This window comes from Rhinatrema bivittatum, chromosome 7, assembly GCF_901001135.1.
Source record: "Rhinatrema bivittatum chromosome 7, aRhiBiv1.1, whole genome shotgun sequence".
NCBI classification, from domain to species: Eukaryota; Metazoa; Chordata; class Amphibia; order Gymnophiona; family Rhinatrematidae; genus Rhinatrema; species Rhinatrema bivittatum.
The window spans coordinates 292,273,256-292,289,065 of NC_042621.1; the positions used below are offsets into that span (position 1 = coordinate 292,273,256).

General features: G+C 45.8%; 1 protein-coding gene across 2 annotated transcripts in view; it reads left to right on the forward strand.

Moving 5' to 3' along the window:
* TECTB (tectorin beta) overlaps positions 1–15,810 on the forward strand; it is a 94,168-nt gene that overhangs the window by 64,504 nt on the left and 13,854 nt on the right. The window contains exons 2-7 of one of the 2 annotated variants that reach the window (XM_029610378.1): positions 7,769–7,886; positions 8,478–8,534; positions 9,452–9,561; positions 11,312–11,502; positions 12,973–13,115; positions 13,219–13,291. In XM_029610378.1, coding sequence (XP_029466238.1) covers positions 9,483–9,561; positions 11,312–11,502; positions 12,973–13,115; positions 13,219–13,291 — 486 coding nt within the window. In that variant the 5' untranslated portion in view covers positions 7,769–7,886; positions 8,478–8,534; positions 9,452–9,482. The remainder of the gene's footprint in view (positions 1–7,768; positions 7,887–8,477; positions 8,535–9,451; positions 9,562–11,311; positions 11,503–12,972; positions 13,116–13,218; positions 13,292–15,810) is intronic. The other variant, XM_029610379.1, reaches the window with a different exon arrangement.

Consider the following 15,810-nt stretch of genomic DNA (forward strand, 5'->3'; position numbering starts at 1 on the left):
CAAGATAAAAGGGGGACCCAGTCCCAAAGGAGAGACTCCTTAACCATAAGGATTCCGATTCTCTGCACCTAAGCTATCTTCCACCAAGGGAGGGAACCTACTCAAAAAGAGCTTTCAAAAAGAAGGCTATTTTCTGACCCTTCCCAAGCCACCTTTGGGTACACCATTCCAACTCCTCGTCCATTGTTGTCTCAGTGCTTCCCTGAACACTTCCGCTTCCACTTGTCATCTAGCTATCCATCGTGGCGCGAAAAGATGACCAACCCCCATTAAATCCCTCCAATTGGCACAAATCTATGCATTACTTAATTCCCAACCACGGAGTCTATGAACTAAAAGTTTGTGAAAAACCTCTCCTATACAGTAGAGCAAATAGCCAATGAAACCAGTAAAGAACTGGTAGAGCCTCAACAGGAAGTTCCCTTACTTGCTGGGGTGGCCATGAATAATAGGACAAGAACTGAAGAAGTTCTCTGTTCAGGAAGAGTCTGTTTGATTGACTATGGACTTATTGTAAATTGTTTAAGGGTATATGTAAGTATAATGGTGGTGTGTGGTATGCATAAGAAAGATTGTTTAGATCTGCTTTGCTAAGCAGTTGTGAAAAATATTGCAAAAAGGGAGAAACTGCTGAATCTTAGTAAGCCCAGGTGGACTGTGCGTGTGTGTTTTTCACCATTTACCTAAGATATGTTCTAGCCTTATAGAATTAGCTAGAATATTATGTTACTGCCTTGAATTTTCTCTAACTAGTGATGACCCTCAGAAAAAGTTACTGTTAAGTTTTGGAAGCCTATCTACGTCCCTCAAACATTTAAATTGATCTGGCTGATGTGCCAGAAAGGACAAATGGTCATTTCTTTCCCCTGGGTGGAAAAGACCCAAAGTGGGTGGATCACTCTGAACTCAAACCTTCAAAAACTGCAAATGATTCTTAATATCAGTATTTCCCATTGCAACTCCCTATTTCCAATGCAGACTTTTGTGTGCGAAGGGTCACACCCACCTGCAATAAGACTATTAATCTGTACCCTGATGATCCACGACTTAGAACTGCTTTGACTGTTTTGGTCTCAATGGACTTTCTTATATTTATCATTTAAATCAAAATCATTATGTTATATTAAATTTCACAATCCAATGAAAGAAACAGTCAAACATTACATTTATTTATTTAAAAACTTTTTTTTATACCGGCATTCGTAGGACACATCATGTCGGTTTACAAAAAACTGAGAAGGAAAGGAAAATACAATGAACAGGGGAGGGGATAACTGGGTGAGTACACAAGTAAAAGAGAGGATATTTAACAAGCAGCGATACAACTATTTGCATTCGGTTAGGGTTATATATGCAAATGAACTAATATACAATGTTACATGGCATGTGCACTTGACACATTTAGCATGTGGAACTTGATTACAGTAGCGCGGGGCTTGTGCACTTGATACACAGTGAGGTTACAGAGGGAGGGGTGTGGGGGGGGGGAAGGTTGCAGGGGGGGGTGTGGGGTGGGGAAGTTTCTGGGGTGGTTGATAAGGATCAGGTAAGGGTATAGGCTAGGTTGGGATTAAGGTGAGTAATGGGCAAACATTGGCTAGGATTGGGTGGAATTAGGGTATGCTTGTTTAAAGAGCCAGGTCTTGATTCCTTTTTTGAAATGGCTCAGGGATGGTTCTAAGCGGAGTGTGACGGGTAGTGAATTCCAGAGGGTAGGGCCCGCAATGGAGAAAGCTCTATCCCTAGTGGCGGTGAGGTGTCCAATTTTAAGTGAGGGAGTTTGGAGAGTGCCAGCAAGGGAGTTTCTGGTGGGGCGGTTAGATTGACGGAATTGTGGCATGTCTTCAAGCCAGGGTGAATTGTTGTTGTGTAGTGTGTTGTGGAGGATGGTAAGTGTTTTATATTGGGAACGGAAGGTGATGGGGAGCCAATGGAGGTCTTGGAGTATGGGAGTGATGTGGTCAGTTTTTCTGGTGTTTGTTAAGATTCTTGCCATGGCATTTTGGAGGATTTGGAGTGGTTTAATGGTAGAGGCGGGGAGTCCTAAGAGGAGGGAGTTGCAATAGTCAAGTTTGGTAAGTATGGTGGTTTGCATAACCGTGCGGAAGTCATGGGCGTGGAGAAGGGGCTTAAGTTTTTTGAGGATTTGTAGTTTGTAGAAGCCTCCTTTTAGGAGTGATTTAATGTGGGATTTGAAGCAGAGTTGATTGTCTAGGGTTACTCCTAAATCTCTGACACTGGGCGGTAGTGTGTGAAATTGTGAGGCGTCGAGGATCATTTGGTGGATTGAGTTGAGGGGTTGGTTAGCTAGGATGAGGATTTCAGTTTTCGATGTGTTAAGTGCTAGATGGAGATTGGAGAGGAGAGAGTTAATGGATGTCAAGCATGTTTCCCAGTATTGAAGGGTTTCGCTGATGGATTTTTGAATTGGAATAAGTATTTGTACGTCGTCAGCGTACAGGAAGAATTTTAGTCCTAGTTTAGAGAGGAGGTGGCAGAGAGGGAGTAAGTATATATTGAAGAGGGTGGAGGATAGAGAGGAGCCTTGGGGTACCCCTTGTGTGAGGGGAATGTGTGTGGATTCAAAATCGTCGAGCTTGACTAAGTATTTGCGATGTTCTAGGTATGAGGAGAACCAGGATAAGGCTGTGTTTGAGATGCCTATCTCTGCTAATCGTGATAAGAGGATTTGATGATTTACGGTATCGAACGCGGCTGAGATATCGAGAAGGGCGAGTAAATATGATTGTCCGTGGTCCATGCCTTTGAGAACGGTATCCGTTAGTGCGAGTAGGAGTTTTTTGGTGCTGCGGTCTTTACGAAAACCATATTGGGTGGGGTGTAGGATATTATTTTCTTCTAGGAAATCGGATACATAAGAATCGGATACATAAGAAACAGTGGTGAGTGCAACACAAGATGTAAACTTTAGTGGTTGTTTGGAGGGTGTCAGCAAACTAGGACAAGTGCTCAACCTCTCAAAGAGGTAGCCCGGATCTCTCAATCTCCAAAAGGATGTGAATAGTCTCTAAGATACACATTTTTCAAGAATTTTAAATGCAAATAAAAATAACACATAAACCAAAAAGGAGGCACTTCCCCAAAACTGATAGGTAAAAATGTATTTCCAAAACATACAAACCCAAACTCCAACATCAGCTAGCATTTTGGGAAGCCCTGCATCAGGGGGAACATAATCTTTATGTTTAGTTGCTCAGCACTGGATCTCATGATCACTTTATGTTCAAAAAGATCTCCCAAACTCGGTCATAGTAAAGCTGACCATTACAAGAAATGACATCAAAGCCTGCAATCCTCCCTTTGTCATACTAAATATGACAAAGGGGGGATTGTAAGGGTGCTTTGAAAAGGTTTTCCTATGAAGCTAAACTAGTTTGTTGACAGTGAAGAAACAAAGATAATTACAGCAATGAAATTGCACTGGTCAGACTTGTAAAAACATCCAAGGCTGCTGAATGCTAGAATATATATTGAACTGCCAAAAAGTATGTAAAAGGTCAAAAAGTATGTTAAGGCTCAACACTGAGTTTTGTTTTTGCCTTCTGGCTCAATTTATAAGAAATCACGACTTACAAGTATCCAATCTTATTAGCATATATGAGAACATGATAATGCCAATCAATTAGGAAAATGATATTCAGAGTAGTTAAATCACAAGCGGATTGTGATACATTGCAGGAGGACCTTGCGAGACTGGAAGATTGGGCATCCAAATGGCAGATGAAATTTAATGTGGACAAGTGTAAGGTGTTACACATAGGGAAAAATAACCCTTGCTGTAGTTACACGATGTTAGGTTCCATATTAGGTTCCATATTAGAAGCTCCCACCCAGGAAAAAGATCTTGGCATCATGGAGGATAATACATTGAAATCGTCAGCTCAGTGTGCTTCAGCAGTCAAAAAAGCAAACAGAATGTTAGGAATTATTAGGAAGGGAATGGTTAATGAAACGGAAAATGTCATAATGCCTCTGTATCGCTCCATGGTGAGACCACACCTTGAGTACTGTGTACAGTTCTGTTACTGCATCTCAAAAAAGATATAGTTGCACTGGAGAAGATACAGAGAAGGGTGACCAAAATGATAAAGGGGACAGAACACCTCCCCTATGAGGAAAGGCTGAAGAGGTTAGAGCTGTTCAGTTTGGAGAAGAGACAGCTGAGGGGGGATATGATAGAGGTCTTTAAAATCATGAGAGGTCTTGAATGAGTACATGTGAATCGGTTATTTACACTTTCGGATAATAGAAGGACTAGGGGGCTCTCCAAGAAGTTAGCAAGTAGCACATTTAAGACTAAATGGAGAATATTCTTTTTCACTCAACGCACAATTAACCTCTCAAATTTGTTGCCAGAGGATGTGGTTAGTGCAGTTAATGTAGCTGGGTTTAAAAAAGGTTTGGATAAGTTCTTGGAGGAGAAGTCCATTAACTGCTCTTAATCAAGTTTACTTATGGAATAGCCTCTGCTATTATTTGTATCAGTAGCATGGGATCTTCTTAGTGTTTGGGTAATTGCCAGGTTCTTGTGGCCTGGTTTAGCCTCTGTTGGAAACAGGATGCTGGGCTTGATGGACCCTTGGTCTGACCTAGCATGGCAATTTCTTATGTTCTTAAATTATAGGTGGTGACCTATTTAACCATGGTATCAATAACATTCTCTGAGACTGCTCTTGAATTTCCTTGGTGTAATTGCCCTCTCCTGGGATATCCCATTTAGTTCAATAAAGATCTTTCTCTTTTTGTTGCTGGTATTAAGCATTCATTTTCAGCCCACAAAATCCTCACTCCTGAATCATGGTGGACGTCTGCTGGCACTGCTTCAGCTTTCTCCATTCTAGGTCCCCAGTCTCTGATGTTCCTGCATTTGGTGTTAAGGGTGAGGGATCCCAATCTTCTAATTCCTTTTGCTGCCAGAATCATTGTGTGTGTGTGTGGGGGGGGGGGGGGGTAGGAGGGGGGAGAAGGGATCCTACTCATCCCACCCTCTAGGCCAGTGGTTCTCAACCTTTTTTCGGCCAGGACACACTGAACATGTGACCATCACGGGGCTATATGTAAATATTCACTCTGCATCCACAGGAAACCCCCTCGACCCCCGACAATGGGTCAGAACAGAACTAGGTCATTACCCATACAACTCACCATACAAAAAAGATAGTTTTGATCAACTTGTTTGTAAAGGCGGTATATAAACATTTTTAAATATACAATTAATTAAATAAATAAAATTCTGGTTCTGATGACATCTCAGTAAAAGCAAAACAAAATCCCTTAACTACCAGGCGTAATAGCCTTCCTTATGAAAAGACAGTAATTTACCACTAATGCACATCCTGTTGAGAAAACACAACAAATAAGATTGATACAAATGCCTACATGCTAGTAAAATACCTCACCTCGGTCACACACCCAGAACTGACCTTCACCAAGTACAGAAAGATCACAAATTATAAATATGGAGACAGAAACTGGAATGGAAAACCACAAAAAGGCTGCAAACCTGGAGAAATGGAAACAAATATAGCACCTAACATAGTCCCAGGATCTGCAATAATGCACACAAACTAATCCGCACAAAGTTACACCTGCATTATGGCATGCACTCCACCAGTAACAACCCAACCTATGAAAAGGCAACACTACAAATATTAAACCAGGCCCTAAACACCAATACACTTCCTATTAGGAAAACAGAATAAGCCGAGCTGCTATAGAACCCCATGCAGAAATAATTGTTAAACTATACTAATAAATGTTTCAAAACAGCTGACGAACAGAATAACATCCAACAATTAAAAATTCATAAAAATTATTTTTAAATTGTCCAAATACCAATCACATATTTCAAAACAGACAGATTACATAATACCCAATAATTAAAATGGCAGTCAATCAAGAAAAATAAACTTTAAAAGCCACTTTTACTTACCCTCTCCAGCAACTCTCCTACTCCTTTTTCGTCCAGGCTAAAAGCACTCACCAGAAGCAGCAGCAGCTGCTGAAGCTCTGTCCTCACGATCCTCTTCTTAGGGCCCACAACCTGTCACTCACGCACACACCAGGCATCTTCCTGACCAGTCTCTCTCTCACCCAGAAACACATCACCTCCCTGACCAGTCTCTCTCTCAATCACACACATGCTCTCTCTTATATACAAGCTCAAAATCACCCACAAATGCTCTCGCACCCATTCATACCAGCACACACCCATTCACACCCACACATACCAGCCCTCACCCAGGCACCCATTCACACCCACACACACACCAGCCCTCACCCAGGCACCCATTCACACTCACACTCACACACGCACCAGCCCTCACCCAGGCTCCCATTCACACCCATACTCCCATTCTCACATGCATGCACCGGGCCTCACCGCCAAACCTCTTCTTCCTTCGCTGCAGGGATGGGCTCCAGTTCTGCTGTGGCTTTACTCCAGTGGGACTTCTTTTTCGTCGCCACAGGGATGAGCTCCCTTGGCAGCCATGCTTTGCTAGGGTCAGGCTTCCTCTTCGCCACCATAGGGATGGGATCCCATGGTGGCCTTGCTTCATCGGGGGTCGGGTTTCCTCTTCACTGTCATGGGGATGAGCTCCCATGGCGGCCTTGCTTCATCGGGGGTCGGGTTTCCTCTTCACCACCATGGGAATGAGCTCCCGTGGCGGTCTCGCTTTGACACTGTGACTCCTCCCAACCCCTCACCCCCAGCCTATGCTATGTCCCTTCTTCCTGCCTCACTGGCCAATCAGAAGCTTTCTCCCTTCTTCCTACTTCCACTGGCAGGTAGAAGGGAGGAGGCTTACGATTGGCCTGCGCGGGGGCAAGAAGAATGGAGGAGGCTTGCCATTGGCCCGTGGGGACAGGGAACGGGGAATCACAACCGGGGCAGTGGGACACCGGGAGCCTCGACACACCTGCCGGTGCTTGGCGACACACTGGTTGAGAATCGCTGCTCTAGGCAACAGCTACCTTCTGCTTTGGCTACAGATAGATCCTACATCTCTGAAACCCTGCCTGAACAGCAATCTATGACACTACTTCACCTTGGAAGGTGGGAAGTGGAAAGGAAGCAGATGAAGAGAGAAATTGAAGAATGACAACAAAAGGGAAGGAAGAGATAAGAGAAGGGAGAGGAAGGAGAGACAGCAGGAGATAGGAGTAGAGGAGTAGCTGAGACATGAAAAATATGAGGAGAGGGAGAGAAGTAAATAGGTAGTGATGGATGGAAGAGAGGAGGAAAAGTGAAGATGATAGGGTGTCAAGGAAGGGGAGAAGTAGAGATGGAAAGGAGAAGGGAATGAGGGAATATAAGAGGAGGGGCAAGTACAGAGAAGACATGGAAATGAGTACCATGGGGTGGGATAGAGGTGAGAGAAGGGAGAACAGGAGGGAGAAAAGGGATTAAAGGAGCACAGGAGACAGGCAAAGCTGGGTTTCATGGCAGGCTAAGCCTAGGAGCTACCTGGTTACTGGGAACAACTTCCTGGTGCACAAACAGCCACTGAGCGGCTCTAACCAATTGGAACTGAGCAAGCCCGAAGGCAAGACCTGCAGCCCCTCCGTGGAGGACCGGATTGGTTCTTAAGGCTTCCAACGGGGTGCATTCTGGGACTCCAGGGAGGCATTAGAGGACCCAACTGTGGAATCCTCTACCCAAAAGTAAATGTATTTGCTGGGCTCTTGTTAACCTTTTTCATCTGTTAGCATTTTATTCAGGTTTGTTTTGTATGTTTTTTCTTAGGGATGTTTGAACAATGGACACAAGCAGAATATACATTTTTAAATACATAAATATTTGTGTCTGTATGACTGGAAGTGCTGTACAAGCCAGATAATCAGACCCTGGACCAACGTGGACTGTGAGTATTGCAATTCAATCTGCTTCAGTGGCTTGAACCTAAAAAAAAACCCCATTCCATTCCCCGCAGGTCCTTTCGCTCTCCCCTCCGGGTCTTTCACACTCTTTCTGCCCCCTTCTTTCTGCTAGTGGGAGGACAGCAGCTCTTCCTTACTGCCTCCCCCTCTGGCCGTGATGCCGGGAGCTCCCCCCAAGACTGCCGGGCCCTGAATAAGTTCCAGGCTGGAACCAGGCCGAGGAAGAGGAAGAGGCAGCCTAGGACTTCTGTTCTCCTGCCGGGCTTGAGGGCGAGAAGAATGCGGATCACGGGGAAAGTGGAGAGTCCTGGCAGGGAGAAGCAGAAAATCACACACCAGCAGATTTTATTAGTAATTTGTACTCCGAAACAACTCCCCCCCCCCCCTCCCCCAAAAATAAAAACCCCAAACCCTGGAAGGGTGGCAACCCTAAGAAGTGGAAAGGTCCAGGACACCAAGGTTTCGGTCATTCTGTGGTCACAGATCTTCTGAATGAAGAACAGGATCTACGGGCTTTAGATGGAATTATGGTTGTTTCTGAATTGTGACTTTTTTTTTTTTTTTCTTTTTACAAGGCGTCATCTAAAGTATCTCAGAGATGCCGAGAGGGAAGCTCATTGTGCTTGAGAATTGTGAGTGGGAACGGGACTGGCATAAGAAGGCAATGGGATGGAAGGGGGCCTGTGTAAGCGAGAGGTGTGAAGGGGGGTGGAGAGTGTTTTCTCTCTCTCTCTCTCTCTGATCTCCCCATCATTTACTCCCTGCCTTCTCTCTCACCTCAGTTCTTCTTATTGAATTTAAAGCCTTCCTAGAACTGCTGAGATCAGGATGAAAATATGCTGGCTCGCCCTCTCTCTCTCTCTCTCTCTCTTTGTGTCTCCTTCTCTGTCTTCGCATTGCTTAACACCGGCTCCCTGGCATTCACCTGCAGAAGAAGGGCTCCATTTACAGGAGAAGCCTATAAATAGCCAGGGTGCCACGGGACTGGTTCCTTCGCATCTGAGGGGGGGAAAGGAGGAACATCTCCAGGAGAACCGAGAGCCCAGAAGCAGAAGAGAAACCACGGGGAAAGGGTAGAGGTCGATGACCATCTGACGGGCCCCGTTCTATCCTCCCTTGACCTGACGCGTCCTGCACGACTGGGATCTAAAGTTATACCCTGTGAAGCTTTCCTGATTTTAATAACGGTGGAATCCAAGGTGGTGATGGGGGCAAATTAGACTTCTATTAATGCAAGCCATATCTGGTCCGCTGGCTGAACAGACACCTGCTTGGATTGCTTGGGCAGTTTTTGAACTCTCGACTTGGGGGGGGGGGGGGGGCAGTGCCAGCAGGTGTAGTGCGTTTACAGGATCAGCTATAGAGTGGCAGAAAGTGTCCGTACACCCGACATACCTTGTAGTGCAGCTGAATGTATGCAGCGTTGAATTGCTGGAACGTAGACCCATTGATAAGATATCAGAGTCAGAGATTTTCTTGAAACTCAGCAACATTTTTCCACCTGTTCTGTTTTGTTTTTTTTTTATTTTCATGTTTTTTGTTCACCCAGGACGGAGGCGCCCTCGGAGCATCGGAAGACAATGGTGATGATTTTCATTAATCTGCTGACCATCTTCGCTGAAACCTCTGCGCTAGCACCGTGCCTCCCAAATAAAGCAGGTGAGTAGGTTCCCAACAGTATTGGGCACTTATTATTGCAATGTGGGTCTTTTTTTTTTTTTTTTTTTGCCCAGCAGGTGAAGTCACCTTACAGGTAAGCAAGTAAGGAACCCAGATGTTTATTTGCACAGACCGTATTAAGGGGGCAGTTTTCAAAAGGACTTATGCGTGAAAATGTAACTACTGTCGTAGCAATTTTCAGAAGTTCACTTACTCGAGTAAATGCTTTTTTAATTCAGGCCCTAATTATATTTCTTCAACAAGGTTAAGCATGTCCGGACTGACTTCCAAGCATATCTTCATTAGAAGCTTTAAGCTTGCCTTCTACTTTTTCCCCTTCTACTTATCGGGGGCAATTATTATTTGACCACCCAGCAGTAAGATGCACAGGTACTTTTGTACCAAAATGCCAATTCACTAAAGCTCATACGGACAAAAGGTACCTGCATACGTGGCCCTGCTGTTTCTACAGCTTGAAGATCCATCGTCTGTGCACAGTTTTCTGTCCTCGCCCAACGAAGGTAAAGCCCAATGAGCTCTTTCAAAAGCTGCCCTACCCTCGTCATCGTTTCTGGAAAGCCTGCGCTGGAAGCCTCAGCTGAAATGACTTGCCTATGCCTGGTAACCCAGTGCTAAATGGTTTCCAGCTGCTGTATCCTCCTTTCATTCAGGGGGGGGTCCCCAAACTCAGTCCTAGATGGCTGCAAACCAGTCTGGCGTTCCAGATTTCCACAATGAATGCGCAAGAGATGGGTGCATGGGAATGTAGGCAGTGCATGCAAATAGGTCTCATGCGCATTCACAGTGGAAATCCTGAACACCCAACTGCTTTGTGGCTCTTGAGCACTGGATTTCAGGACCCCCCCCCCCCCCACACACACACACACACACACTTTAAATAAATGCCTGCACCCAATAAATGCTGACGAGTCATATGTTTTCCAAATTCACAATACAACTTCAATTGTAACTCTTTATTTTAGAATTTACTTGAATTCAGAGGAAAATCTAAGCCACATTCAAGAAGTACAAAACTTCATCCATAGTATTAGGTCTAATAAATAGTTTCTCTGAATCTTGCAACTGGGCAATAAGGAGTCTGCGGTCTGAGCGCACACAACACGGGTACATAGCACCCATGTTATTTGCACCTGCATGACAATAGGCACCAAATCTGCACTGGAAGATACACAGTGAGAATCGATCATACAATCTCCATGTCTGCTTTCACTCCCCCGACCCAATCCCAACCCACTTTTCTCTGCGGCCAAGAATATGTGCGCTGTAAACAGTGTGTGCACTATTACCCAGAGACGTGGTGGGAATAGTTAAGATGCTTTTGCTCATTGGCAAGCACGTTTTTTTGGACTTTCTCAGAACCACCGTATGTGATCTGTCCCAAATCTGATTTTGTGGATTATCTGCAGGGAAATGCTTTATGATTCCCACTCGTACCAGCTCAGCTTTCACTATTGGCCTCAGGTATGCCTAATTCAAATCTGAGTTAAAACAGGAGGGGCTCAAACTAATACGCAGTGAGAATGTTAGAATTTTCCCTGGTTATTTGTGCCCATGATGTGCAAAATCCTTGTGGTAAATCATGCCTATCCCTCCCTGCTGAAAAATACTCAAAATATAGCGATTATACACTAAAAATGAGGAATATCCATTCATAGGGCTGTGATTTCAGTTTAAGTTGGAAGGAAAAGGTTCCCCATGTTAGACTCACCGTAAAATGTATTTATTTCAGATGTGATTATGGTGCACTGTTATCCCAAATCTATAATCGCTAGAATTCCTGAATGTCCGTATGGATGGGAAGTTAGTCAACTGGCCCTTGGGGGCATCTGCTACAATGGGGTCCTTGATGCTGGCTACTATCAGTTTGTGATACCCGATTTATCACCAAGAAATAAATCCTACTGTGGAACTCAGTCAGAGGTAAAAATCAATTCTCATGGCATGAATGAAATGGAAGCACGCACAATGGGTTCTGTACACGTGCAGCAGACAAAAACGCAGCCTAGACAAGGTAAAGGTACTTCTGCTAGCCATAGATCAAGGTTAAGCATCCTATAATGTTCCAAGAGCACCCTATACTTTGATTATTGGGAACCCTATAAATACATAAAAAGCAGGGGGCGCTATTCGACCAATCAAATGTTTGGACTGGAGAAGCATGCCTTATGTTTTTAAATGAGCAAGAAGCAGAAATAGTTGGCATGCACAGGGTTTGACAATAAATAGCATAAGTTGTATTTCCAACCACCGCAGTGGCGGACCTTTCAGTTCACCGAGGTTTATGTGGTCATTGTGAAAATCGTGCACGTAAAGGCATTCTTTTAAAAAAGTTTATTTGGTAGAAAACGGGCCCCAGAATTCATTGGCGTGCGTACCACCAGCAGAGTTGCCTGCAGTCTCGCTTTCTGTTGAAATTCTGGCAGTCCCCTTGTAGTGGACAAGTTCTTGAAGCCAGAATGGCCCTGGAGAAAGCTGGAATCTTTGTAGGGCAGCGATATCTCTGAAGACGGGGGCCTATGAGGAAAGGAGCTATCTTGTCTTGAAAGCTCCTGTGCTGCAACACTCTTTCCGCTGGTGCATGAAAAGTTATCACCGGCCTACAAAGATTCTGGTTTTCTCCTTCTGGTTCTTACCTTCCAGGAAGAGGTGGGTGTCTCACACATGGCTCTGTTCTACAACACAGCAACTGCCATGGGGGGGGGGAGACAGATTTTTCAAAGTTTATTTTAAATTAAAAATAAAAAGACAAGCTGCAGGCACCTTTATAAACGCAGATTATGAGACTCCCCTGGTCTATTGTATTTAAAATTATTAGGCTGCTAGTCTGAAAGTAAAATATCTCACAATTTAGGTCCTGATGTTCAAAGTGACTTTCACACTTAAATGGTGCTTTGAACATCGATTAGAGGGTTATGCATGTAAAAGTGCACCAGAACCTATTTTGCAGGGTGGAACTGGGGTAGGGAAAGCATTTACGCACGTACTTTTGATTTTCAAAGTAAACGCGTGAAGGTACAGGCCGAACGTTCCGCCCCACGGTGAGCGGGCGCTGCTTTCTGCGCGTGCGCCTGTGTGCGCGCCGGCACAGCCCACCTATTGTGAAAGCAGACTTGCCTGCATGAGTCCACTTTGAAAATCTGGGCTAAAGTCCGTGCTACAAACTGCCCCACAGACATTAGCCCTACAGAGGCTTTTATAAAATCAGCCTCAAGTGCTGGCAGCCCCAGGAAGTCATACGGAGACCAAGGGCCATTGTTGTGTTTGCAAATCCGTCTCCTAGCATGCTGTGACACCGAAAGATTTCTTTAATAAAAAAAAAAAACGTTCTCTTGCATTGTGGCGTTTTGCAGAGGAGTAACAGGGGACTGGCTGTCTCTTTCCCCCTTGCAGTTCAAGAATCCGGTTTATCACTTCTACAACTCCATCGTTTCCAATGACAGCACCCTCATCGTGAAGAACCAGCCGGTGAACTATTCCTTCAGCTGCGCGTACAGCGCTAACTACCTGCTAAACCACGCCGCCTTTGACCAGAGGTAAGCCTGCCTGGCGGAGCCGGCGGCAGGGACGCTTGTGCATGACTGCTCCTGTCCTCACTGTTGTATCTTTTAGTCATACACGGGTTTCTCCCTCTTTTAGAGTTGCAACCGTGCACGTTAAGAACGGCAGCTCAGGGTCCTTCGAGAGCCAGTTGTCCCTGAATTTTTACTCCGTAAGTGCTCGCCTTCTCTCTGCTCTCCTCCCGGTTTAAGCTGAACGTTGTCGAGACGGCGGAAATGAATCGGCAGCGCGCACCTTTGATAAATCAGCGTTAAGCAGTGCGCGTTGTCCGCGTGGGCCGCAACCTGCCTTCCCCTTTGGCACAGCAGCTTTTTCCGCACGTTCCCGTGGCTCACGCAGCGTTACTTCAATGCATGCCGAGGGGTGCCCCGCTCTGACCCCCACCACTAGTCCCGCTAATGGTATCGTTACCTAATAGTTGCATGTTTAGCTTGCTTTTGTATTCGCTTGCCGAGATTATCAGCCGGAAGATGCAAGCGCACCGTGGGGCTCCAAAGGAGTCCAGTGTGGGTCTCTTTTGTTGCTCCAGCTTGGCTTGAAATAGAGGCCCTTTCACTGCAGCTGCTGTGTTCACAGGGCTCACTGAGTTCTCCCTTCTGTCCTTATCTTTCATGGCCGAGTTTCATTTCCTTAGGTTGACCCAAAGATCTACTGTCCTTTCAGAGCATTTTGTCTGCAGGGACAGCAGCAGCTCATCTCTGAATATGCCTAGATCAGATTACCATGGGAGAGGCAACATGTCCTAGATTTGAAACCGAGCAAGGAAAAAAAAAAAAATAGCATCTTACCTGATTCCTGGGCTCTGGAAGGACTGAGGGCTTCTGTTCACTTCTCTATGGATCTCTGCACATTTCTGCACGTCCTTTACTGATGGCCAGGATGCTGAGCAGGTACTGGAGGGTAATTATACCAAAAATAAGGGGGCAGGGGGGAAGAGAAGAAGAAGATATCGAGGAAGAGAGAAAAGTATTTTTCAAATAATGACTTTTTGAGAGCCATTCCCATAACACAGTAGCAGCCAGGAAACCGAAGGCTCGGATATAACATGAGACATTACGCTTGATCCCAGACGGAACAGGCCAAGCCAGCTCTCGCCGCACGCACTGAGACGCCGCCTCGCTTTTCTTAGGGAGAACGGAGCTACAAGTCTGTGCGGGCGAGGGGACGAGAGCAGGACTGACTCAGCCTGTCCCTTTGGACATGGAGTTGTACGGTCAGCGGTAACCCTGGCTCAGTGGTTCTCTCAACCTCGTCCTCAGTGAGGCCCATCTGGTTTTTGAGGGCTCTCACCATGAATGTGCGCAAGATATACTTGCATGCACTGCTTCCATGGGTTTGCAGGTCTGTCTCACAGCCTATCCCATTGTGGATGCCCCCGAAAACCAAACGAGGACCGGGTCCACAATCACTGCCCCAGTTTGCAGCGCTGCGACAGAAATCTTCTCAGTACTCAAGGGGAAGGAGCCCCGTGGGACTGTAGTTTGTGCCACGTAAGCTTAAATGTTTATTTAATTGGTTAAATTTGATTTCTCGCCCTAACCTAACAGCGCACAGCAAGTTACAAAATCATAGCTCCGTCGATGCGCAATGTACGGATAGAAGCATAGCTAGAACTTCCCACCAAGAAACTGGATTTCAGATAGAGTCCTCCAGTGCCACCGCTAGATAAACAACGGAAAAGGGTAAAATCAGGAACAGAAAACTCCCAGGAAGGGTAGCGTTATCCAAGTTTCTGCAGACGTTGGTCCCTCAGAAGTGATCACAGGTTTGCTCCGTAAGAGAGACTCCACTCACAGGAGGACTGGACAACTGCCCACTGGGTGAGATGGCAGCCGGAAAAGATCCGAGGGCTTGGATTTAGGGGGTACTGCAGCATCTCGGAAAGTAGGCGCCATTACTTCTGTGTGGAACCCCAAGATCCTAAGAGATGCCGGGCGGCGCCAGACCAAGGTCTGACAAGCCCAGCATCCTGGCTCTGGGTCCCAAAATGTTGCTCAGTTTCTGGTTTGTAGTGTTATGTGCTTGTTCTCTTAGAGCTGCTTATTTAAGAGCAGACATGTTTCTCAGTTAGACATATTAGTTTAAGGGATAAAGGCACAATGCATCAGCTCAGCAGGGCTCTGTTTCATGAAAGAACCAAGGTCATGATAACTTGCCTATTTCTAGTGCAGAAATTGCATTTTACTACGGGCTGTCTTAAAGGCAAAAGGCCATGGAGGAGGACGGCCCGGCCAACCAGCGGTGCGAGTGCATAGCCAAGCTCAACCAGTCAGCCTGTGGCAAGGTGCTCAAGGCTTGAAGTTGGCTTTGTAGCACCGAAGCAGCTGTGCGTGCAGATGGAGCAGAGAGAAATCTGCTTCTCACCAACTGGGGAGTGATGGCGCAGAGGCATCTGGAGACCCGTGAGCACCTGAACATGGTCAAGCAAGTAAACCCGCCCTCCAGCAATAAGAGACCCAGACATGTGGCCAAGTGCGAGGCTCCATCCTGGTAACCGGGCTGTAGAGGCTGCCGGCATGGGGTGGTACAGGGGGGTCTGTGAAAGGAGGGGATGGGGACCCAGGGCTCCAAAATGCAAATTAGCGATGAACCGATTAGTAGGAAATCAGTGGAAAGACACAAAGTTTATATATGCTCAGAAGAGTTCAATGCATTTTGAATGAGCATTGT